Source organism: Triturus cristatus, chromosome 7, assembly GCF_964204655.1.
Source record: "Triturus cristatus chromosome 7, aTriCri1.1, whole genome shotgun sequence".
NCBI classification, from domain to species: Eukaryota; Metazoa; Chordata; class Amphibia; order Caudata; family Salamandridae; genus Triturus; species Triturus cristatus.
Window position 1 is genome coordinate 927,398,000 of NC_140590.1, and position 26,870 is coordinate 927,424,869.

Here is a 26,870-nt window from a genome sequence, read left to right on the forward strand (position 1 = left end):
GCTCTTTATAAAGTTTTGGAGGAAGTATCAGGAGATCGGCCAAGTGTAACAGTAAACATAATGAACCTTGAAATTTTTAGGTCCCGACCTGGCGAAAAGCAGCGCATGCGCTGCTCAGCCATGCTGAGGGCCTTTTGGAATCGATACGATTCCAGCGTGCACGCGGGGAGACAAACGAGACAAAAGATGTGCATGCAGGGATTGAATGCTTTACTGGCTGCGTGATACCCTGTGGACTTTTTTTCGCCACCAGTAAAGGCATTCCCGCGTGCACATCTTCTGTCCGTCCCATGACGGGCCGCGTTTGTTATGCCATTGACACCTTTCAAAATAGCAGTTCCTGCAGACAAGGGGCAGATGGGAGTTACCTCTGTGACAGTGTATTTACACAGCACACAGGCGCCGAAGGCATCATCAGGTCGGCCACCGGTTGCTGTTAAAGTGATTGCAATGATGAGGAGCTGCTATAATCTTTTCAGCGGCTGTGTGTTAATACCTATTCAGGCTGCGCCAATCCCTCCTTGATTCCACCGTGATCACACAGGCACACAGGTTTAGCAGGCGCAGAAAGGGAGAGTGACCGCCCAGGGGAAACCCTGGCACCGTTTGTAAAATGGACACTCTCCGCTGAGCCCTCGGTCTGCACTTGCTTCCTTGCTGTGTTGCATCCACGGCAGGGGCGCTGTGGCGCGTGTTGCTGACACGGGGTCTGCTCCTAGGCATTTATTTATTTATTCAATGCATTTTTATATAGCGCAAACTTTACCCAGAGGTGTCAGAGCGCTTTGCTATAGAGTGGGCATCACCCAGGCAGGCGAGGGTTGAATGACAGCTGCTGTATCCAAACACGAGCACTTCACTCTAAAAGGACGGAAGATGGGTTGGTTTTATAGTGACTGACAGATTTGTGACTGGAAGCCTCATTCTTGTCACAAGAAAGGATCTATGGATAATGTATAGGTTTGTGTTTGGTGATGCCCACCCACACAATGGCCTTTTATGTGAACTGATGTTGACATTTACATATATGTTTTCCACCTGATATGCGCATTCTTGTGTTCATCTATGAAGCAGAGGTAATGTGCTGTGTGAAGAAGAGGGTGTGATTTTCACCCTGAAGTTTCAGAAGTACAGCACCTTATCCACCCTCTTCTCAGATCCCTTCTCCACACCCCCAGAGCCTCCAAGCCCACCCCCAAAAAGCACCAGACTGCTTTGCACTTTTCGAGCAGGTCATGTATTCTCCACAGTAACAAGACGACATGGTGCTCCTTTCCCTTAATATGACTACAAAAAGAGACAATGCAAAAGCCATTCGATCAATAGTAATGTCTCCTTTCCGTCAAATTTTTCTATGCCAGAATTCATTGGTTCATTGATACAGTCGAGCCCCCTGCAGCTGTTAAAGCAGTGCTTTTTACTAGTCTGACTTCCAATGCTGTCTTCAGACCACAAGTCTGAATAACGAGACATAAGTCACCCAAACGATCCACCGCTTTCGCTTATTGTAGAATCGATGGAACAATTAATTGTTCTGAGTTGTATAGAAGGAAATTCCACATACGGCTACTTACCATTTTCTTGCAACTGTCATCTTCTAGAAACAGTCATTCAAAGATTACCTGTGCTTATGCAGGGCACACTTCTCCTACTGGCGTGTCTTTGCACTTTAACGTTTATAGATTCCGTTAGACAACGGATATTCAGCGCATGTTATCAAGTCGGGAGAATGAAAGGCAGAGTCGGCCTTCTTCGAATTTGGAGCTTTGACATGGAGGGTGCACGTCAACCTGCATGTCTTAGAAATGTCATCTCGTGGAAGCCGCCACTATAATAATATCATGAATTGTGAAGAGCGTAGTACTCTTTCTGGAATGTTTTTGTGTTTTTAAAATGTATGAATATTGCTAGTCTGCTGACCTGAAACTCATGTTATCAGCCTCGGAAAACTGACATTTGAACCTTTGACCTTTCTGGTTGTACACTTATCTTTGCAGCCCGCGCCTCGCTCACCTACGCTGTCTCAATAGCTGCAGCCTTTCTATTTGGTACTTTGATAAGCGCCAAGAGGCCAATTAAATGGCCCGTCCAGCACTATGTGAAAACACATAAGTAGCCCATGCTCCAGTATATTCTTGCATAAAATAATTAAAAAACTGGAAAAAGGTTCTTTGAGGCACAATACAAGGAGCACTCACGCCCAATGCTGAAATGTGCAGAAATAAAAAATGTAAATTAAAAACAATTGAGATGATTGCAGAATGCTCTACACCGGTAGTGATCGTTCGGTCACACTACCTCTAATTCTGGATGTCATACTTTGGTAACAAGCGTTCGAAGTGCACGGCTGTGTATGAGGCAAATGCTCAGTATGTCTGAGAGCAGTTCTATCCACTGGCCTGTTCCATTCCCGCCACTTTTCAGACATAACATTTCTGAAAGCATTCTAAATATCTCTTTAGGATGGGAAGTGTCAGCATTTTATTTACACCCGTCTCCGGGAAACAGTGGCTTAGAGCAGCATCATGTAGTAATCTGCTTTAAATCCGGAAGGGTTCCTTGTTTCTGCAAACCTACAAATGGACGGTTCTCAACTGATATTACAGACTTCTGTTGGCTATGATAAAAAGATATGACAAGCCAGTCCCCAGTCTGCGAGCGCTCTTTTAGTTCTTAAAAGTTCCATTTTAATATTCTCTGAGTTTAGAGGTTGCATCTGGTTTTGAGTTACTCGCACCTTCTTAAAACCAACACCCCTCTGACAGATCACCTGAGAGCTTCAGGCAATGTATTTTCTTTCATCTTTGGCTGGAATGCAAATGTAGCTGTAGCTCAAACTCTTATTTACGCAATACTCTCATTGATGGGGAACAGCAGTGGAAAATCACAAATCTAGCGCACTCTCTAATTCAAGCTAAAAACCTGATTGACTTTTTTAATTTCCTAAAGCAGTTCCCCGAGAAGTTGCCTCATCACTGTAAAATTATTTAAGCATAGCAATGCTCGTCATAGGGAGATTGAAAAAAGCCCTGCATCGGTACGTCAGGCAGCACTAATACCATGTATATAATATACAAAATAGTATAATACCAGAGCTACTTGTAGAAAATGAGCTAAGGGGAGAAGTCTGTACCTATCATCTATATAGACTTCCTTTGCTGGTTATCGGAGGCTTCATTGACCATAAATTCCACATTTCTAGGAAGCCTCTCAACTGCTTACTGGGCAGTGACAGTGTGAGTGCGGGATACACCATTTAAGGAGCAAAGATCACTGCCTTTCATTCAGATATTTCAAAGCCCTAGATGCCCCCCTGTAGCTATTCCAATAAAATCATCGGCTCGAAGACCTTTATCTTTCACAAACTCAAAAGCCTTTGCTGCTTCATGTGTACTTGTCGCTAGCTACCCAGTCATCCGAAAGGAACTACTTACAAACGTTTTATATTTGTCTCAAGTACCAGATGTAAATGCATAGATTTATATCTGAAACATTTGGGGATTCGTCAATCAGAAATGAGTGTTAATTTGTCAAGAACATTTTCTCACAGGGCTTTTTGTACAGTGCATTCTGGAAGTACCACAGTCATCTTAGAATGTCCACTAACTTGCCTCTGATATTAATTGATGTCCCCCAGGTGGTATAGTTTGTAATTCTGGCCCCCTTTTCTTCCCAGCTGGGTAGATGCCTGCACTGCAGCCAGGAACGCAAAGTTCCCCTTGGTTTAAAGCCCTTGTAAAAAATAAGACCCACTGCTAATGTTTCCTCTTCTCAGACTGGTACTGCTTTGTACCATACGTAAACAAGCATTGAAAATGCAATAGGTCTCGCCTTTGATTAAGTTAAAGCCATTTGCTTTGCTAATGTATAGCAAAGCAAATGGCTTTAACTTAATTAAAGGCGAGACCTATTGCATTTTTAATGCTTGTTATTAATATGTTTTGCCCAATAAATAACTTTTCTATACCTCGTTTCTTGTTTATGGTAAATTGTTAGTCTCCTTTTTGCAAGTTACTTCATTTTTGTCTTGACTTGTCTCGCTTTGAAATTCATCTGCCTGAGTTTGAAGTTAGGCTATAATTCATTGTTATTCGATATTTATGTAGTTGGACTGTGCAACATAGTGGCACTGTAACCATGTCCTACTAATACACAGCAAATGCTTACTGTAACACATTTTTTCTGTCCTTGTGTTGTAATGTGAACTTGAAAATCCATCGAATTTCTGTGTATTCCCTGAATTTTTATTTTTGGAATTGTAGTTAGTTTTATTTCTGCTGTGTGCACTACATTCAGGCCCCAAACCTGCACACTTGGTAAGTGCACTGCACTATTATCTTCTCGCTTTGGCTCTCATTTCTGTGAGTCTGCCCTATTGCTGTGAGAACACTAGAATTTCATTGAGATCTCTCAAATATTATTAAAACCTGACTGCAGGATACATAATTTCTAGTTTTCCACCTATGTGTAATCGCAGCCTTTTGCTGCAGACTCTTAGCCCTTTAGGATTAAAAGTTACTTCGCTAACTAACTAACGGGACGCTTTTACTTTGAAAACGATGACATAGTTCTGTTATTAGCTATCAATCGCACTTTTTTTGCGTACGGCATTTATTTGATTTAATGACACGGGGTGTATTTTCTTGTCTTCTTTGCACGCTTTGGTTGACATAGTTCTGTTATTAGCTATCTATCGCACGTTTTTTTGCATACAGCATTTATTTGATTTAATGACACCTGGTGTATTTTCTTGTCTTCTTTGCACGCTTTGGTTTAACGCCGGTTTTGTTTTTTTCTTGCTCTCCACACCGTTGAGTCACTGTGGCACACAGATGCTACATACATAGGAGGCTTTCCAGCTTTTGGATTGATTAGAGGTTTTTCTTCCCTTTAGGAAACATCCCCTGACGAAGGGCATGGGCCCGAAATGCATTGGGGTACCTGTGAGCAAGAATGTTTAATTGCTTCAGACAGGAATGCAATTGCTTAATCATGTGAATACAACATGTCACAGATGAAGTTTCAAAAAAGAAAATTAACATGAAGAATAAATTGATTTGAAATAATTGCATCAAACAGGATTACTTTGAATTCATTTTATTAAGGAGTGCTGGGTGGGTTCGTTCCTTCCTGAAGGAGAACACTTTACAATTATCGAAAATTCCATACGAAGGACGGGGTCTTCAGGGTTGCCAAACATCCAGTCATTAATGGTATGAAGCTGCAAGGCGCAGTACTACAAGCGGATATCCAGCATCCCCATTCTGCCATCATAGGTGGGATTGAACACAAATTTGGAAGGCTATCCTCAGAGTTGTATTTGCCAACAGAAAGAAGCGTACTGCCCAACAAGGCCTGTAACTCAGGATTGAGGAAATGAAAAGAGAGGAATACTATAGGGTGTAGCCAATGGAGAACAGTCATTTTGAGGAGCGCAACATGGCTGAGGACATTGAGCGGGAGGGCAGCCCATCTGGTCAAGTCTTGGCGAGTCTGGTGCAGCAGGGGTGTCAGGTTAAGGCTCCAGGTTAGTTCAGGTTCCAAGGCTATGACCAATCCTAGGTAGGGAAAGCTCAGTCGGCGTACAGGGAGGCAGTCTTGCCATTCTATGACCTCCTGGCCGCCCCGAACGTGGACGAGGAGCGATTTGGCACAGTTGATCACTAGTCTCGATGCATCTCAATACAACTGGAGCATCCGGAGGAGCAGAGACCCGGTAATGTGTGGCTGGCAGAGGAAGAGCAGCTCGTCAACTGCACAGAGTGCAATACGGTCTTCCGTGCATTTCAGTCACTGGACATCCCAAATTTGAGCATCGCAGCAGACTCAGAAAACCAAAGGCTTTATCGCCAGGGCGAAAAGCAGTGGGAAAAGAGAACAGCCCTGTCTGGTGCCCCTATTGATATAGAAGGGGAAAGACAAGACACTGTTGACTCTAACCTGCACCTGGGGATGAGTACAAAGCACTGTCCAAATCCGTGTGGGAGAGGACCTGAAAGAGTCACCCCCAGTCCAGGGAGTCAAACACTTTTCAAACCCAGGAGCACAAGTGCAGCAGCGTCTCCAAAGCATCAACAGTGTTCCAGAGCAATATGCACTCGACAAATGCAGTGCTGGGTACTGCGTCTGGGCATAAATCTGCAGTGGTCTGGGTGAACAAGAGAGGACAACAGCGGCAATAGGAGGTTTATTGGGACCTTTGAGGAGAGTTTAGTGAGTGAGAGGAATTTCTTGTAGTAGTCGATCAGGAATCCATCCGGTCTAGGTATCCTGCCTGACTGCAGGCTGCCGACAATATCAGCTGGTTCTTCCACAGTGAGGACTTTTTCAAGCACCACTCTATTCTCCATTGCCAAAGTCACTAGTGGAAGGTCAGCAATCAGAGGATGGGTATCTTCGCTTTTGGGGCAGTGACGACAACTTTATAAGGAGGTATTGTAAGAGGCGAACTCAGCTGGTATGTCCAAATGTGACGTCCTGTTGGGGTACGGATTATGGAGAATCAGTCTGGAGGCGGCATCGTGCCTCGCCAGCCAATGTAGAAGTTTCCTCGATTCCACCCTCCCATTCGTGCCCACGTCTAGTGGAAGCCATCCAACATTGTTTGGCTGCTTCTCCAGGCACAACTTTCGTAGGGAGGTCCTGCAGTCCTGTAAGAACCGCATGGAGTGGGCATCCCCCCAGTTGCCGATTGTGGTGCCCCAAAATGAAGAGCTCTGCTTCCAGGTTTGAAATACGCTGAATGCGGGTGCGGGCTTGTCCCTGAAGGAACGCTTTGGCACTGCACCCACATGACTGCATTACTGCCCATCCATACTGGCCCCTTGGACTCAACCAATACTGGTTTAAGATCGATATACGAGGAGCTCCTGAGTCAGGTGCGCGTCTAACAGACACCAAGCATTGAGGTGCCTGAAAGGCTTGATGCCTCCTGCATGTTAGTCATATTGCAATACAACTGGAGCGTGGTCAGAAATGCTCCGAAGTAGGATGTACATGGGCATCAGATTAGGGGTCTCTGGATAAAATACTGTGGGTTGCGAAGAGGGGGGTATGCTCAATTAATCATGGGTGCCAAATCTTCCAGGCGTCACAGAGACCTTGGTTTGGCACCCAAGGACTGTGGGTGTGTCGCCCTATCCCCGGTCATGTCAAGGGTAGGATCCATCATGTTGATAAAATCGCTGCCGATAATGGTGGGACCCAGTGGAAGTTCCAAAATAATGTTGATAAAATGACCTAGGGACTTTTGAACCTTGTATGGCGGAATGTATGTGCTAAGGAAGTTGTAGTGCTTGCCCTCCAGGAGACCATCCAGTCGTACAGGCATCCCTTCGACATCCAACACTGAGTGGGTGACAGAGAGAGGAAAGGATTTGTGAAGGAGTATATCAACTCCTCTGAAACCCCTAGTATGTCCTGCATGGTAGATTCTGTCATACCCAAACCTAGTGAGAACCCTGCAGCGGGTTCCAATGAGCTGTGTTTCTTGAAGAAACAACATGGCGGGCGAGAGTGGTACTTGGTAAAGCGAAGGACTACACTGCGTTTAATGCTGTGGTTGAGCCCATTGATGTTCCAGGTCATGCCAGTGAATAACGCCATCACTCTTGGGGGCCAAAAGGAGGCTAAGACAGTATTATAAGTGCATTAGGATCCCCATTTACCAGTGAAGGAGGCTGGGGAGAGGAGGTCTGTGGTAGATGCAGTAGATGTGCGTATTGTGCAGGTGTAAAAACCAAAGTGAAAAAATGCAACAAAACTGTATAGACAAATTCCCAACAAACCCCTAACACTGCCCCACCCTATACTCCAGCCCCAGAAGCATCTGTTGGTGAAACTCCCACTTGTACCTAAACAACAAAGGGGAACATGGAAAGGCTGCCTTCTGCAGCCCACGTTATATTATAGAGAAGTAGAACATGCTGCTGACAAGAGTTACGTAAGGTAAAAGACAATAGTAGAATATTTGGTCTTATAGCTACTGCAATGACATAAGTCATTGAGCTGAGGATCCTGCACACAGGAGTTCAGTCTGGGCTCGAGGAGCGTGTTTTGCTGGGGCCAGGAGCTGGAGGGGCCTGGGGCTCTGCCGGAGGCAACCTGCTCCCTGTCCAGCCCACCTTCGTGGTCAATCTAACCATCAGATGAGCTCCATCCACCCACTGCAGCCCCTTTTCCTCATCTTGAATGTCATCATTCCTAGCCCCGGGCTGCACCCGCCCCAGGTCTGCATGAATGGCGGGTATCCAAGGCCTGGAAAGGGGGAAGTCTGTGGGATTTGAGTTACTTGTGCTCCGTGGCCCAGTCCCATGCCGCCTCCAGAGAGTCAAAGAAGAATGAGCGGGAGTCATAATGAACCTTCCGCTTGGCAGGGAACATAACTATGTACAACAGGTTCATTGCACAGAGAGTTTTCTTAACTGAGTCGAAGACCTTGTGTTGTTTCTGGATCAGGCGAGTGTAGTCCGCAAAGATAAGAATACGGTTGGCTTGGAAGGGTATAGGCCCATGAAATCTAGCCCTTTCCCCCCTTCCCAAAAAGATAGCATCTCTGGCTTTGGTATTAAGGATTTTGGCCACAATGGGTCTTGTGGGACCACAGGCGGAGGCTGCAGTGCCAGAGACCTTGGGCCCCGCTCCAGGACAAAGCAGGAGGACAGGTTGTCATGTGGGAGCCAGGATTTATTCCAATCTTCTAGGAATTTTTGGGGTACCGATCCTTTGACTCCCTTTGGAAAGCCAAGGAAACAAAGGTTTTCTTGCAAGCACAGTTCTTTGCGCGTTCCTTCAGGCGCTTGGTGGATGTAGAAATTCTTTGGGCAGTGGATTTTAGCTCCCAAATATTGTCCTTGAGTTCTGGGATTCAGCCTTCGGTCTGAGAGACCATGTCCACTACCTTGCACTGGTCCTAGTGCAACAGCGCAGCGTCCACACCCACTTTGCCGACTTTGGTCTTGAGGAACGTGGGGAGACTTGTATAGCCTGGAGGATCGACTCAGTGCCCGAGGCGTCAAAGGGCGCCCAGTCCGGCAGGGGGTCCATAGCAGGCTTAGAGGCGTCCATGAAGCAAGTAGTGTATCTGTCCATTTTTTGTTTGGGCTTGAGAGGAAGGTCTTTGCCCATGGCGAGGTTGCGGCGTTTAGTCCAAATCACAGGAAGGTTGAAAAGGTTTTTATCGGCCTGCTTACACCACAGGTCCATGTGGGCATCACAAGCAGCTGAACTGACCCATGGATGGGTTTCTCCCTGGAGAAGGGAGAGGCAATAGTTCCTGGGCCAAGCCAAAGTAAGTTCCCATTGCAACCAGGTCCAAAGAGAGTTCACAAGGAGGGGGTGGCAGGGTTGATAAACAGCCACCAATTAACATGGGAGAGCCCCGCCACCCCTCCAGTCATGCCCCCCTGCCCCCTGGTGGGACACAGGGCCCCAGGTGCCACAGAGTTCACACCTACCGCAGCAGAGAAGGCCTACTGGACTTGGTAGTTTCCTTGGGGCCTGTGGATGTAAGTGGAAGGGTGGTGAAAGGAGGGTACCAGAGAGGTTTGGGAAGGCTCCTCACTGACCGACCTTGGCTAACCCCAGACGCAGGTCTGCTGATGTGGTGTCTTGCCTTTTAAGAATGAAATAACAAAAGCCAAAATATTAGGAGTGGATGCAACAGTTTTACACTGGATGGATGGCAAGGTACAACAACTAAAGGGTTGCACTAATGAGGTGTAGGAGGTTTAGGACTCTGTGATAAACGTCCTGTATCCACCTAAGAACAATAAGAAAGTGCTTGAAAATCAGCTTAAATGTCTACTCAAACTGAGTAGCTGCATGACCATGCAGAGCGAGAACTAGATTGGCTAGACTATTTTGCTCTGCTTGATCCTCATCAGGAGCCCCAGAAAAGTGTGGCTTGGGTTTTGTTGGGGGCAACTCCATATTTCTTCTTCATTGATTAGCTTGAGTCACAAAGTGTGTTTACCTCTCCCATGCTTCAGCCAGCCCAATGTTTTACCCTTGTGTTCCCCTCATTCATGCCTTATAGGAAGAAGTGTGTGGATGACCTTTACTTGGGGTGTTATTAGTTTCAACAGCGATGATGTCCACACATGATCTGCAGCAGAAGGCAATCGTGTGGATTGTACGTGTGACATTGTAATTGTTTTACTTTGTGCTTGTTTCTGGTATGTCTCTCCTGGTTATATGGTTGAACATTTAAAAGCACTTTACATATAATGTCACATATAGTAAGGTTTAAACATATTTTTACAACTTTTTACAGAAAAGAGGCTCACATACTATTTTTTCATGTGACTAGTGGAAAATTCGGTATTAATTGGATGAATTCAGGCAGCTGATTAACTCAACGCAGAATTAATAGTACTTGCTGTTGTCTGCTGAACATGTGTACATATCTAATGCCCAGTTTACTTATTAAATAGGGTTTGGTGGGGTCTAATTCTTTCCCTTTTGGGCTTCAGTAACTGATCTTCTAGTTGACTGCAAATTCTCATTTGACCTGGGTGGTGGTCCAGTTTTACCAAGTCTTTCTTGCACCTGAACCTCCTTCCTTTTTACTGCTCAAACTCTACATCGCCTCAAGATGGGAGATTCCTAAGAATCATTTTACTGCAGACCCCCGGCAGCTCATCCAGTCTTCAAAATCTGGTAGGATGCCACAATTGACAGTGTTTAGAGCGGTGACTTCTCACCTATCCTCCATCCCTCTCTTGCTCCATGCATTTAGTGCCCAAGATCTCTCTACCTGGTGATTCAAAAAGATTATGGAGGAGCCAGTTAGAAGGCTAGGGGTCAAGAATACGTTGTTCCTTCAGTAACCTCTCTCCAGTAGTAAAGCCGCAGGTGAACTTTATGCCCCTTCCCCTGCACGTATTGTATCAAGACTGAGGCCCTTTCTATTGCTTCCTGTGTGCCTAAGTATAAGTACCGCTCCTGTCTCCATCTCACACACCAGTGCTGTTCACTTACCGAAGATCCTGCATCATCTCTTCAGTGGTGACCATAAGCCGCTCTAGCAGACAGACTGGGGAAATCAAGGTTGTTCGTCTAGAGCTCAGTCTGTGAACTCCAGTAGTAGAAAAACTGCATATTTTAGACCTTCATGCTTTCGGTTCTTTCCTCTGCCTTTCAGTGTGAGGTGGTGGCCAAAAGGCTCACCAAACCAGCATCCTGTCACTGTGCGAATCAGTTGCATTAATGTTGCGCTCTAGGAACAGGGTCCCTTCCCGAAAGATCTTATGTACTGCGCATTCAGTACTTCTATCAATTTATAAAGTAGCTAACTTCATGTATGGAATAGGACAGGTAAGCCGGTATGAGCGGTTATGTCTGATTTGGTGATATGGTGACCAGAGATATGTTACATGACATTACTTTTAGAAGAGTGTTTGCCTCCACCGTTAATCGGGACCTCAAGAGAAAGTAATTAAAGTCCGTATTTATTCCTGAAAGAGCTGGTGTTTACTTTCCCCCCCAAATAATCAGAAAGCACATAACCTTGATGAAGGCTGTGTTCAGCTGCATGCACCCCTCATCCTAGTCCAACCTGCAATGTAGACTTTAGGTTTCTGAAGCCTGTAATCAGTCTTTCATCTCATCAAGGAATGTAGGATTATGGCCTCACTTCGACTTCTACGGTCTGATTTGACAACCTAAAATTCACTGTTTCCCCAAAACTTTAGTATTCATGCAAAACTCTACTGCTTTGAGTAAACCATGCATTCGCTTCTGTAATGTGTTATGCTCTAGTTTAACGAAGAAAACGAAATGAGTTGTATCATGAAAAATTTTTGCTAATTGCAGGATTCTTAACTATCATTACATATATCCTTTTGAAGAAATTGGTGAAAATTGAAGCTGTGAAGTTCATGCTTCAGAATCACACGGTAACTTTGCCCTATTGCTTTGGCAATCTGCTCTGTGGTTTAAAAAGTGAATGTATTTGGAATGTATTCGAAGAATAACATGTGTAATGTCGTGTGTTTTCTAGAGTAAGCACTTCCCGTTTTTGGGTGTCAATGATAACTTTACTCTTACTGACTTGAGATGTCGGACAACATTCTACACAGCACTTACACGACTCCTCATGGTAGACCTTGGTGAGTATATTTTCAGTTTTCCTTCACATGTTACCAAAGTCGCAGATGATTGATTGGTTGATTGCAGGTGGATCACACTTTGAAGGGAAAGTCCATTGGGGTTTGTGAAGGAAATGTTTCTGGTTTGGGGCTATTTCATGTTGATACTGTTTGTGTGTGTGTCTGCGTGTAATGTGTATTTAGTATGTATATTTTCAGGGTTTGTATTGTCAGATTCGGGAGTTTTGCCAAGAAGTATGGCTCAAACAGGAAGTGCTGTCAGATAATACCTTAACAAAGCCAGTGAACAGCTGGAACAAACCCAAATATTTCCATGCATCACTTCCTGCCACATTTGAGCTGATCCCAGAGAAAAGTCTTAGCATTTTCTATGTAGGAGCACTCATTTACTTATCCAAATCCCAACATATGTTCCAAAGCTTACAGACCATACGGAGAGCTGTGTGATTAATAAATGTTAATTACTCTTTCGCTCACCTGAGTTCTGAAAACAATGTTTTTCAGTTGTCCCATTGCCTCCCACGGGCACCTATTGTAGGGGACCAGAACTCCTTCGGTAGGTCCATGGGTAGCAGTCTGCATGCCAGCTAAAAAAAATCTTTTTTGACAGCCTATTAGTGTTGCGTAAATAGTACACCGAGTGCTGCCCTGATTAGACAACCCTGCTGGGCTGTCTATCATTGTCGCCTGCAGTTTGCAACTCCCCGGAGCCCAGATCAGAAATGTCCTTTGCGCATGTGAGCGTTTAAAGCATGGGCAGTCCTACCTGGGCAGCCCTGGCCCTTTACCTTGGCCAGGCTCCACATGGAAGATGCCAGGACACACACTACCTTCATTAGCTGCACAAACCAGAAGCCTCATGGGAACCCTGGAGCTATGGACCACCAGACTGAAGTTAGGAAGTGAGTGAGAATGGGTTACATGTCTGTATGTGAGCTCTCTGTAAAGTAAGCAACACTGTTGGTGGTGAGAGCTGCTGAACTGCATCTGCTGCAGATAAAAAATGTCTTAAATCTACAGTCACGTCAACTTATTTTAGCGCACTGCAAAGACCTGGATTAGTTGCAATGTGCCAGTGTGCAAATTAACTATGCACCTTATCCTGCAGACTCAATACAGTTCTCCCCATTTCCCATTAATGTTTTCCAAAGGCTTATACCAGGACTCACATTCGTAAACACAATAATTCACAGTTTTTTTCCGTACAGGTGAGGATGAAGATGAATTCGAAAATTTCATGCTACCAATCACATCAGCATTTGAAGCAGTTGCTCACATATTTAACAACAATTTTAAACATGAAGAAGCAAAGGTAGGTATAGAAAATGACTTTGCTTATGTATTTTATATACAAATGCTTTATGACGCTACAGGGCAGATTTGTATGAACTGTTGCCACCGCCTGTGGTACAAGTCACCTTGCTGCAATTCCCCCGTGTTGAAGAAACGTCAATGTAGAAGAAAATCCTTGATGTGGAACCTGCATGAATTGTGAAAAGTGCCCCGGATTGGTTTACTTCCTAGTGAATCCCCATTCTCTGCAAAATAAGGGGTGGTAGATGGGCCTTTTTAGGACCAGGGGGTCCTGGCACTGCTGGCAACCAGAGAGCAGCTACTTAGACAGGTTGTTGGATGTGTCCGAACATGACAGCAGAGCTAAGAGTAGCTGCCCACAGACAAGCCTACTGGGGGAGCAATCTGGTGGCAGCGGGTCTCATGAATGATCGACAAAGAAATTAAACTTTAGCAGGGTTGTAGTTAGGATCACAGAACTCTATCTCATTCTCAATAAGGTTGGTAGTTTAAGACATAACCATGAATTATTCATTCATTTCTTAGAACTTGGTCTAATACATCTGCCTTTCATATAAAAAATGCCATTGAGAGGTGCAGCAGTATACATTGAAATGCGTACATCAAACGGCTAGAGTTACTTTCTGTACCTGGCTGGGTGGACTTTGTGCCCAGGTTTAGTGCATCCTATCTAAAAGCCAGTGTTTGTACCCATCAATAGTGTTATTAGGACTGTTGAAATGTGGGTGCAGTCCAAAATAGTGATCTGATGGTATTGGATTTAGCATCAATGGGCTCCCCAGAATGGCTTACCAGTGAGAATATCAGGGCAGATGAGCTCATAATAGAGTTTGGCAGTGTAAGTGGCTGCAGCATCACTGGGTAGCTGAGAGGACTATTGGCAGATGCTATGAGGGAATACACTCTACCTTTACCCCTAATTTCTAGTCTAGACCTGGGTGAAGTACATGGACTATAGTTTTGTGTTTGAGAAGTTGTATTTGTACCCAGAACGACTGGTGTCAGTATTTGCTCTTCTCTCCCGCTATGATTGGTCATAATCGATTAAATATTTGGAGCTTCGTCTTAAAATTGAACTACTTAGGAGTAACCCAATGTGGTTGTGACACTGTCTAGAAAGCAGCAGTAAAATGGCCAACAGACGTGGCCAGCTTTTGGGTGCCTAAGCTATCAGTTTCAGTTTCAGCTTTATATCCAAAGGGATATTCCTGCTAGGATTATCCATGGTGAGGCATTTGAGTGGTTGAAGAATAGGTGTAACCAAACCTTTTTAAAACAGATAGTTGACATTCACAGTAGGAAGCTGATTTCATTGGAGAAAATGGGTGAATATCTGCCTTTGGTGTATTTTTTACCTTTGTGTGCCCACATCTCCGTTATTCTGTGTTCAGTGTATGTTTCTAACCTTCCCATTCCAACCAGAAGTAAAGTCAATTTGATTGTCTACCCCACTATTCTTCCCCCTCCTTAATTCCTTGGAAACATCTGCTTTTAGAGATCTTCTGTATTCTTTGACATGTCCCACTGCTCCCACTAGGGGCAGAGCCAGCAATAGCTTTGTGGCCCCAGAGCAGTGCTCGCTGTAACAGTGCTCTGCAGTCAGCGGAAGGAAGCATCCGTGAGTCTGACTGGCTTTATATCTGGAAGGACGGCTAAGAGAATGATGATCCTCAATGACTGCGCTTGGTGTTGCTCCACCCTAAGTCTTTTACCAGGGAAGCAGTGCATAGACTGTATTATGAAACCAAACAGCATGGGTCTCATAGGGTGACCTTAGGAGTCTTGCAAGATTCCATAGGGGTATAGGATTCAATCCTATCTGGCAACTAGAGAAAACCTAGGAGTATCGGCTCCCCCTTCGGTCACTCACCTATATAGAGATCATGAAAGGGCCTGGTCTCTATAATTCCAGCAGTGGGTAATAGTTGAATAGTTAATTCAGAGCTTCTGTCCAGAGGTGTTGAGGTCCGTAACCACAGCAGCTCCTTGTGTTGGTCCCATGCAGAGTGGTGTGGCTCTTCTAGCTTAACCATCTTGAATGTGCCTGACTCCTAGCTCTCTGGTAAAGTTCATAAAAATGTGGCTCCACACTGAGGTGTAGCTGAAATAGAGTATGTAGCTAACACCAGAAGCAGCATGAGTTGGAACCTTTGGGCATATCATCATTTGTGACCCTGCAAAAGTCCCTATTACCACAGCAAAATGATCCCTCCTTTAGCTATAACATACATGAAACATTTCCTTTTTTCTGCTTCCTCTGTCCCAGCCTGGCTTCTTACACACCACGCGTTAAATAAAAGGTGAAATAATTGGCCAGGTTTTCAAAGAATAGTTCACTTAGCCTGCGATTAGTGTATTCTTGGCTCCCCCTTTGTATCTACTGATCTCTACATGGGAAACCTACATACTTTCTGGAGACTGCGTTAGATTCTCAGTGCGTTGTGCCTCACATGCCAGTATTGCTTCTACTCACAAGGTACCTCTACTTGACCTCCCTTCCCTTCCAAAGAATCAAAAAAGATCTTTGTCTTTCAGCCTACAAAGTTGGTCTGCGTGATGATTCAGAGGTCTGTGATGAGCTTGGGGTAAAATAAAAGTGGGTCTTCCCCATAACACAGAAACAACAATCACCCGTAAGGTTTCCAGTACTCTTAGTTGTGCTCTTCACTGCATTCTTGCTGCACACTTCCATCTACCTTATTGCGTATGGACATATTGTTGCTATCTGTGTAACCAGAGAAAATGAACGGATGATGTAGAGGTGTTGGTGTGGTTGCAAAGACAGTTATCTTTTTGTGGTGGACTGTTGACGCACATGCTATGGCACTGCCCACAAGTGCCACTGAAGGGTTTTGAAGGTCCAAGACTTCAGGACTACTTCAGCGATGATATTGCATGTACTGCAACATAATAAACGACATAACCTCCTTCGCATCTAGGAATTTACCCATTGTGATTATGAATATGACCACTGCAAAGAGTGGAGAATTGATGTTATGTACATAAAATTTGACAACAGCATACTCAATAACTTATAAAGTGGTACATTTCTTACTGATACCAGACAAAGTTAACCAGTTATTTAAAAATATACTGCAGCCGCATCTCAAAGACTTCAGTGCACTTTAAGGATTTTCCTAATAAAATATGATACTGAGTATAATATTATTGCTGTTGCCACAGCCGCGCAGTCTTGTCAAATCAATCCAAATATGGCTCCCACTGGTACATAAAAGCTTATTTAGCTATCAGTTATCGTATTCAATTTGTTTAGTTTAAGGATGCAGTATTTCAGGACGTATTCATATTTACACATAAACACGGCCAGGCATTTAATAAAGCCTTCATGCATCTAATAAATAATTCCTTGTAGAAAAAAACAGCTGTGCAATTGTTTGTATCTCAGGCGTGCAACCTTTTGCGTATTATATGAAGAGAGATTCTATGTTGCTCTTTTATTTTCTGATAAACCATGTATGTGTGATTTCCTAAGTAGGAGTTCAAAACGAGTTTATAAGACATGTACTGAAAAATTAAACGCAAGATGGCGGCTCAAATGTCAATAGTATGCTTGGTGGGGTGAGTTCCCTGTTGTCTTTGACAATCAGATTGATTCTTTGGCTTATTTAAACAAAAAGTAAGCTGCTGCAAGTAACAGACTCAACATTCTCTCCAGATATATGTATTCAATACTAAAAATTGCCTTTTTTCGGCAGTACTTAAATATAACCCAACGTTTTATTTGCCCATTCTCACGCGCATGCGTGCACCTGATGCGTGAATGGAGTACCCGAAATGAAGTGTTAAATGAGGCTGTTTGTGTTGCTTGTAGATCGGATTGTGTTCAGGCGGCAGTGTGATGTATCCCCGTCTGCGCCGATAGCAGCCAGTGTGCTCGAGCGCTCATTAATGCAGTTCCAGAGACACAGCCCTGATCCGGCAAGTCCTTAACGACCCTGGAAAGTGACTGCTTGATTGCACTTTAATGGTATTTGCAAATAAAATCTCAAGTAATTAAGGCGGAATCTGCCGGCTTTTGAGCAAGTTTGATGCACGGCAACTGCCTCGTCTCGAGCAATGCCATGTAGGCCCCAGCCAGGGAGATCAATAGCAACATAATGATGGCGGCAGAATTAAGTGAGTAACCCGAGAAGTGCGCCTTCGGAGCGCGCGCAGCTGCCACCGTCCGGGGCCACGCGGAGCACGGCGCGCGTCCGTCCTCAGTGTTCATCAAAAGACGCCCTGCAGGAAAATGGAGTTAGATGCTCTTTATTGCTGATCGTGTCTCTTGCCACATTTATCAGCGAAATTGGATTAGCAGTTGGCAGCTGCAGGTAGACAAGGTTCTGCAGTGATTAAATATGCAGCTTGGCTGCATTTGTTGTGACAGACCTTTAGCACATTCTACTGTAAGCGCCATCTGTCTAATTTGTATAAAGCAAACTTGGTGTTCAGAGCTGCCCGTTCGACGAGTGACTCGGCCGCCCTGATGTCTTTCAGCATCTTTGTGCCTTCTTATATTTTGCATTTAAGGATAGTTATTTTAGTTAAAAAAAACAGTAAAACCGTGGAAAATTGTATAGGTTTCTCCAGTCGTGTACCTTGTGCTGTTACAGGGGCTAGTATTTTTGTACAGAGTTAAGTACTATGGAATTACTGTTAAATGCGCAGATAAATGTAAAGCATGAATTCTGTTAAGATGTTATGCTAATTAATGTAGTAAAATGTGTCTTTGCTCCCATAGCAGATTGCAGGGGACTGAAAGGTAGAATTCGGTTGTGTCCTTGCAGTTTCTAGGCTTCTGCGTTTTAGGGCTACCACGCTTTCTATTGGCTACTTTCCCCATAAGAAATCATACATCCACATTAGTCTTATCTTAGGAGGCAGTATTCCTGTTGAAAGGGAAAGATGACTGGTCCGAATGTTTAAGTTAATCTAAAGAGGAGACCAAAATCATTGGGTGTGCCCTATTTCCTTTTCTGTATCACTAAAAGTCTCTCCCAGATACAAAATAAGGGATTTAAAGAAAATATATTTGCAACCTGCAAGCAAAATCAAGTGTTCTTTCTGTCCTGTTTAACTTTACTGTCCAAAAAGGGCTTCGACATGCAATATTTTGCCAGTGGTGTAGCAAGGGTGTACAATGGGCCCTAAAGCAAGGAAGGAAATTAGGTTCCCACCCTCAGGTTAAGCAGTAAAAAACAGCTTTAACTAGGGTATACTGGGCCCCTCAGACCTTTGAGTCCTGGTGCCACTGCACCCGCTGCACTATTGATACCTACGTCCCTGTGTTGGGCTCGCCTTAACTGACGTAGCGGCTGCTTCTGTCTGTGACATCACCTGCTTTAAGAGCAGCAGACTCCTCAAACAAGCGCAGCCGCTGTCACTGATAAAAGAAATAGCCCGCTATCTTTAGCCAGTTCGTCGAACCTCCATCATGCTAAATTATTTAGGCCGCTTGATTTTCAGCATGCACACATTAAAAGTTTTCGCACTAAGTGCCAAATGTTGCAAACAGCACTTTAACAGAATGGTGCGGCTTTGATCCCTGTAGCATTTGCTGAATAATTTATCACAGGTTATTGCCTTAATTCTGGAGAGGGATAGAGCAATAAAGGCAGATGAAAACACTCCAGTTGAAACACCTTGGGGCCTGCTCGTTCCTCTGACACTGCTCTTTTGTTGGAACTATTTAGAGGTTATTAAGACGTGTCTCCAGAATTAAGAGCGTGCTGTAGGAATGAAGACAGCCATCTTAATTCTAAAGACAAAGCACACTGACCTCTCACCTTTTTCTGCTCGCTGTTATTATATAGCTGAATTATGAGTATAATATCGACACTGGACTGACCCAAAGTACCAGCAGCGTTTTACACCGGAAGATATAAGTTAGCTCTATAAAAATACAGGTTTACTTTTGCTTTAATGCAGCTTTTTTCCTTTAACAATTACAAGGTTTACATTAGTTACATATGAGAATCTTTCTTTCAGCGTCCTGCTTCTTTCGTGGTTGTAGCAGCTGCTCTTCTTAAAACAGATTGTGCAATTTTATTTTTTCCTGTTTCAGAGATGGCCCGAAATTAAAGATAATATTGCAGTTTTTCATCTTTAAAACAAATGTGATGCTGCCATTTCAAAGCCTGTCCAATTACACGTGGCAGCGGTACCTCGGTGCCCCTCAGAGCTATTTATCATAATTAACGCGTCCACTTGCTGTGTGTATGTGTTCTTTGTACGTGGATTTCAGAAAGAACTTTAAAAAGCCATGAATTCGCATTAGATATGCTTGGTGGTCATTATTGGCTGATTATTGCTCCATCTGCTCTGTGCTAACGTGAAAATCAATTACTGTGTCTCTCTCCCACTGACAGCGTATGTTGATCGGGCTGGCGCGAGACCTGCGAGGGATCGCCTTCGCGCTCAACACAAAGGCCAGCTACACCATGCTGTTCGACTGGATGTATCCTTATTACAGCACCGCGGCGCTGTCTCTGCGCGCGGGGGGAGGCCAGCCCCTCGCATTAGTTTAATAGCAGGGCGCGGCGGGGGGCGAGGATGCGGGGCTAAATGAACGAACGCGCGCGCTCAGCTAAAACTTGCAGCGCGCCGCCAGCAGTGCAGTTAACCCTGAAGGCGTCATTTGGAGCGGTACCGCAGAGAGGTCACTTTCTGTCGTGTCACACGGGTGCAAACATTCGCATTAAGTAAACAGGTTCGCGTCCCCGCTGTTAGCATAGTATGTCGGACTAATTCATATTTATTTAGTTGAAGGGGGAATGTCGTAGTGTGGAATGAGTGCTTCATAGGTAATACAAACCCTTTTTCATAGTCTCAGATCAGTTTTTTTGGAAGCTGCGTAATAAACGAAATGTGATCAATATGTATAAGTCGTGCTGATAGTTCTGTAGCCTCGTGACCACGTGCTTCCAATTTCTTTCACACCACCCTATATGAAATCTATGAAAAATAGGTCACCATCACTAGCATAGTCGTCCATCTTAGTTTCTGGACACCAGGCCATACAACAGAATCCCTCGTGAGGTTTCCACACTGCAATACATTCTCCAGTGAGAAGGCAAAGAATGAACAATTAATATAAGCAACATAGTGCACGAATACACCCTGTCAGCCCTCCATCCCTTGACCTGGTACCAACCCACGCCCCCCTCGTTTATTTCCAGACATTGAAAGACTATGTGCCTCTAGCTGTTCTTTGTCATCGACAATTTCGTGTTTTAAAAGTTTTATCTTCAACCATACATTTATAGGTATTGTATGGAAAGAATACGCAATATGGTATAGATTGCGCATTTTAAGAAGAGCCATAGGAGCTTCAATAGAAACTTTGATTTGATACATTTAGTCCTAAAAAAAAGTCAACATTTTTTTCTTGCCACACTGACACAAGGTAAAAGAGGAAAACCATATAGGGTAATTTAGAAAATGAAGAACATCAAGAAATTGAACTAATTTCATACAAAATGTGTAAGCCTGTCCAATGTAGTCTATTTTTGTGACTTTTTTAATAACAGAAATGCTTTGTGTTTTCAACTTCTGCATATTTGAAGTTTTAGTCTAATTAAATGTCAGTCTCACTTAGTCTTTTATACAATATCAGGCTTATTGCAATACTGATCAATTAACCACTCCAAGTTTGTGTATGTAAATTTGAACTGTAATCTCACAACATCCGACACCCTGAAGAATACAAAATAAAATAAGAGAGACTCAACTAACCTTCATGTGTGTGGATGGTAGTCTGGAGTTAGGCTGAGACTGGAGAAGCAAGGCTGACTGCGTCGTGGTGAATTCCAACATGGCGTCTGCAGCTTCAATAGGCATCTTTGCTCCAGGGATGGAACTGAAATGAGTTGGAATAAGGGTTGGCAATTGGAGCAGTGCTACCTCGGAGGAGCTAAGGATTGTAGTGGCAAATAGCCTCTAGACTGAGGACCAAGGTACTAGGTGAGCAAGCATCACTGGTCCTAGGGTAGTTTCAGGTGCACTTGAAAACGTATGAAAAAGAAAGGGACTTTACTTCGCCCAGCGGAGCAGCAAAGAGCAACTGGACCATGGTGGAGAGCATCTGGCCATCACAAATAGATAACTAGAAGTCTGGCAATAGGTGAAAATACTGACCCGATGGGGCTGCAGGGCATCTGGTTGCCAAACACTATTAGCTGGGGCAGGTCGATGGAGTGCTGAAGCAAGCCCATTGAGAGAGAGCAGTGTGGGGACTGCGGCTGGAGCTCCTGGCATACTCCAAGCTGCTGCTAAGCAGGGTGTACTGATATTCAGCTACCAAACCCCTATAGAAGGATGGCAACAATCAAGGGGCTGAGTGAAATCTGTAGTAACTAGGTTTAACAGGCGGGGGTCCTCAGTGACCCAAGCATAACGTAACTTGAGAGGGCCCCCCTGCAAGGTACCGGGAGAGGTCACCTCCAGACTAAGTCAGAAGATCTCTGGCCAGAGTACTGTGCTGACAGAGTTCAAAATAGACACTGTGGTCAAAGATCTGCAGCTTCTGAGTTCGGACCACAGGAAAATGCCTGAAAGAAAAGACAGGACTTCGAAGGCGACGCCTGCACTGCAGCCGGAGATAAAAGAACTCAGATCACAAGCACCAAACTTAGCTGAGATGAAGAAGGCCGTTCCAGGAGATGCAATATGCAAGTATTCGGTACCCTCCTAGAAAGTGGAAGGGACTAAGAAGTGTGGTAGTCTGAAGCACCCATCAAGTTCTCTTCCCTTGAAAACGCTCACAGAGCCCTGGCCTTCCCGTCCAGGTTGGGAAACTAAGTGATTGTTTCCCACCTCATTATCTACTGGTACCCGATACTTCAGAGGACTTGACTAGTCTCTGGCTATAGCGATTTTGGACTACACAATCCCAGTGAAAGAAAATGCAACTTTTTTCAGGAAGTCAAGAAAAGGCTCTTAACACTGTAGATTAAATATGTGCTATCATTTCTTGCCAAATTAAAGGTTATAGATGGAGAGAGGTTTCAGTGTTTTGCAGACACAAAAAAGGACTGGCTGAAGGAATGGGGGATATTCCGGGGCATAATCATATTATTAACCCCGATTAAATGACATAAGAGGTCAGTACAGATCTTGACTACTCAGCAGTTCACCGTAAAGCCAGGACATGGAAAGCAGAGTGGCAGCGCCAGAAGCAGCCATAGCTGGATGTGTGGAAAGCCACTGAGAGGTTTTGGCTGTGCTCCGAGTCGTCACCTTCTAATAGCTGAGATGAAGCTGCAATGTCACATTTGGGGAATGGAAAATCCTCAATGTCACTCCTATGACAGCTGACGAGCTCGGATGAGAGTTGATACAAGATAGGCGGTTTGATCCAGAGCGGAGACAAACGTATGAGCTGGAGTGAAAGACTGTACAATGTCCTCCAGAATTGGTATGTGAAAAAGTCTTGGCTATTACAACTGGTCATTATAGGGATGGTTTGTGTTTTGGCAGGAGCCTGGGTTGTGGATCCAACTCCAATTACATACCAACTTTGTGTTTAAGAAGTGGGGCAAGTGTTTTCAAGGTTCAGTTAGTTAACTGGCAGGATGTTGTGTCTCTTGCCCTGAGAATTGGAAAAGATGGTGATCAAGCTTGTTCACTTGTTAAGGAAAGGTGAAGACTTGTTGAGTGATTTTGATCAGACAAACAAACTATACTAACAGTAGCCCTGTACTTCACGGTAATAACTGACAGTCATTTGCAGCGTGACGTGTGACATGGATACAATAAATCGGAGGTGGGACAGTAGACCTCCAGAACCAACCACTGGCCTGAATGATAAGAGCATGGGTACACACCAAAAGTATCAAAGCTGTTGCCTCACAACGCAATATCTCTTTATATGCTGATGATGTGCTTTTATTTGTTTGGGCATTTAGAGCCTGATTTGGTGGCAGCAGTGGCAACCATTGATTAATTCAGCTTGATCTCAGGATTATTGGTTGACTGATATAAATCTTGCTTGATCCCAATAGTGGGGAGCAAATTAACATATTGTACTACATTGCAGAATTTATGCACAAAATAACAACTTTAATATCTACATAAGCATTTTGAAGTGTATGTGAATAAATTAAATGGGGGTAGGTCAAACATAATTTCAGGAAGACCAGATCCATGCCAGATTCTTGAAATAGCATTGAGCAGGCAAATAATCTTTATTTGCATTATTGCATATTAATGTATCTCATAACCCAATCCTATACATTCTGCATGGACTCAAGTCTTCCTTAATTTTCAGAGGACCCCAATGAATTACACAATTCTAGTCCTCCTACATTGATCGTCGCAATGTAATATTTCAGTGATATATTGAATTCATGTACAAGTACTCCTAAGAATATACATTTTCCATTCTACATTTTGTTTACCTGTACCCTGCCATACTGAATTTTTTTTTTAAACTAAACAAACTATACGATGAATTGTATAAAGTATCATATTATTCAGTCGACTACATCGCAAAACACATTGTAAAGCCATACTTTTGAAGCACTTAGGTAAGACTAACAAAACTTAAATATAAAATTAAGGATTTGATGAATCTGGAAGATGATATTAAAAATGTTTAATAGTCGCAAATTCAATGTAAATTTGAAATCTTGACAATGTGAGATACAGTAAATGAAAGTAAATATCGACCAATCACGACTGTCAGCAGAATCGTTAGAGGGCTGGATAAGGAAAAAATTTCAATTAATTTTCACTAGGAATTTTGAAGTTATTTATATCATTATAATTTTTATTATTGTTCTTTGCTGATAAAGTTATGAAGACATGTAGTACCATGATGATGTTGGATTTCGTCATCAGGAAGATGTGCCTAACTATTACCCAGTCCAATGATACTGAATGTAGTCGCTCAGCTGTTAAGCGTTATCTGCAGGTAACACAGATCTTTTTGCATTAGCTGCGGTAATACATAGAATTTTCATATAAATGGTATCTGCATTTAGATTCCAACACAGAACAAGCTACTTGCTTTGGAGTAGATGCAAATATGGCTTTATGCTCCGCTGATTTAATTTTCTAAATGTGTCACGGCCCATCGACAATATACAAGCTAGGATTATAAAGGGGCAACAATTATTGCAATTGTCATTTTGTAAATCTAGCCTGGCTTCCTATGTTTTGATTGTGTAAAATACTAAAACTATACTAATGTGATCTATGCAAAAAAAAATCATTTTGGCTTACCTTTGTTGATTGCTGTTCAGCTCCCTCTGCTGAGGACTGTCTAGTGAGAGCCAAGGCTGGCCCCCTGGGTATACACTCGGGCACCTGTGTAGAGGCCGGTCCTCCAGTCTACTGTGCGGCCTACTCGCTGTGTCTGGCATAGCATGCAAACATCAACCCTGAACCAATATTTTGAGCTCATTGGCTATAAAGTAGTGGCATAGCCAGCTGACTGGAGTTACCAATGGTCGAAAAATCTTTAGTGAATCTGAATTTGTCCTTATTCTTATGTGATTCCCTCTCCTAAACATATTAAATGTTTAGATTTATTTGAGATTTATTAGTAGGTGCACTAACACAAGGCTTCTTGGCTCTGAGGGGTAACATAATCAGCTTGGAGTAACAGGAGAATGGCGTTAACATTACAGATTAAAAAGCCAGGTTTTGCGTGTTTTTCTATACTCGACTAGATTACATTCTGCTTGTATGGTGGATGAGAGGGAATTCCACAGTCTCGCTGCAATGATGGAAAGGGACCTACTTACAAAAGTAACCATTCCTTCTCAGGGCACAGTTAACAGGAACTGATTGTCTATGCTCAAGGATCTGTTTGGCTGATAAAGCGACAAGTTAGTAATGACAAAATAAGGGCTTCGAGGAAACTCTGCAATGAATAGCTAGCTAGTGAAAAGATCTTAGAACGAGTGACTTCTTATTACGTTTTGAAATGCCCGATATTAAACAGGTGGCAGCGTTTTGAAAAAGTTGGAGCCAATGGTAAAGTTTTCAGGAGCAGCCAAATAAATGGCACTGGAATTGCCCTGTCTGGAATGGAACAGGGTGTTTACTAGTAGTATAGGCCAGCTGTTATCACTGTAGAGTAGAGTTTTCCTAAGGATCCTGAGTTGGCTGAAGCCCACACTGGATCCCTTTTCCATTATGTTAAGTGATAGGTTGGTATGTTTTGTTAGGTTATAAGAATTTCTAAAGGGCAACTGTTACCTGGGAGTGTCCTGGCGCTTATAGCTACCTCTCTGAGTTCAGGAACCTATGCGGAGATTATCAGTGGAGGATTCTATCCGTTGAAGAGCCACGTTTTCAACTCCCTTCTTAATACGAGGTCAGTGGCATTCCTAAGAGTCAAAGGGAGGTCATTCCAGGCCTTTCACTGAGCAGCATTGCTCATCATAAATGGAGAGAACCGGTTCTTTGTTATCCCCTTGTTAAAATCTGGTTTGGCCGGCGTCTAGAAGGTGATTCTCTTTAGCAAATTGCTGGAGCTATTTAAAAAACAGGGTTTCCAGTAATATGCGAAGAAATGGCAAGACGGAAAGTTGTTGAGATCTCATTGGCTCAAGGGAAGGTTTTTTTCAAGATAGATTTTCCATTTGCGATTTTCAAGGAAATTTGAAACTTTTATTGCCTTAAGGAACAACTGAACAGTGCAAGAAGCTGAGTTTTGTAAAAGGGATAAAGATTTTTCATGATGCATCAGATTTACATTCAGTTCTGATTGGACAAGCAGGTTTCACAAACAGCTATCATTAGTGCAAGGTATTGTTAAACCCTAGTCCTCTCATCTGCAGGCAGTTCAGCTCTGAGAGCCCTTGGCGAGATGCTGCTCTAACCTCACTTCTGCTTAGGCCTCCGCCAGAAACACCAGCAGTATCCTTGTTAAATCTCAATGGTTACCTTATCTCCCCTCTGTCCACGCATTATTTTTTCCATTCATTGGGGGTTTATCATTTTTGTACTCTTTAAAATCTCCTTTGCTAGTTTTCTGTGCATCTTTTTTGTAGTCTAATGCTTGCCTGAATTATTTTAATGGAGAGTGAACAATTGGCAATAAAATGTAAGCCTACTTGTTGTTTGTGCTACATACTGCATAATCTGCAAATAAAAGGTTGGGGTTCTAGCATCAACCCCTTTTGCTACATCAGACTCTTTCTTGGTTTTAGTGCTACATTTCAAACGTGCATATGATAGACAGAAGTGTGCTGCCACGACAAACCCTTGGTACACACCTCTCTGTATACCATAACTATCTGTCTGCTCCATAGGTCTACCAAGCCTCACGCAGGCAGCATATGGCCAGGTATTGCCGAGTCCCCTCTCCATAAATACCAGTCCCTCCAGACACTACCCCCACCCTGGGGTCTCAACCCCTCCACTCTCCCCCGAGGCATAAAATGCACATCAACACAAAGTCTTAGGTTAGGGGTTGTAAAACCCCTGCCGTAT

General features: G+C 43.6%; 1 protein-coding gene across 1 annotated transcript in view; it reads left to right on the forward strand.

Moving 5' to 3' along the window:
- RANBP17 (RAN binding protein 17) overlaps positions 1–26,870 on the forward strand; it is a 1,191,453-nt gene that overhangs the window by 752,850 nt on the left and 411,733 nt on the right. Inside the window, exons 17-20 of the mRNA XM_085617873.1 lie at positions 11,834–11,897; positions 12,002–12,110; positions 13,319–13,422; positions 19,796–19,884. Coding sequence (XP_085473999.1) covers positions 11,834–11,897; positions 12,002–12,110; positions 13,319–13,422; positions 19,796–19,884 — 366 coding nt within the window. The remainder of the gene's footprint in view (positions 1–11,833; positions 11,898–12,001; positions 12,111–13,318; positions 13,423–19,795; positions 19,885–26,870) is intronic.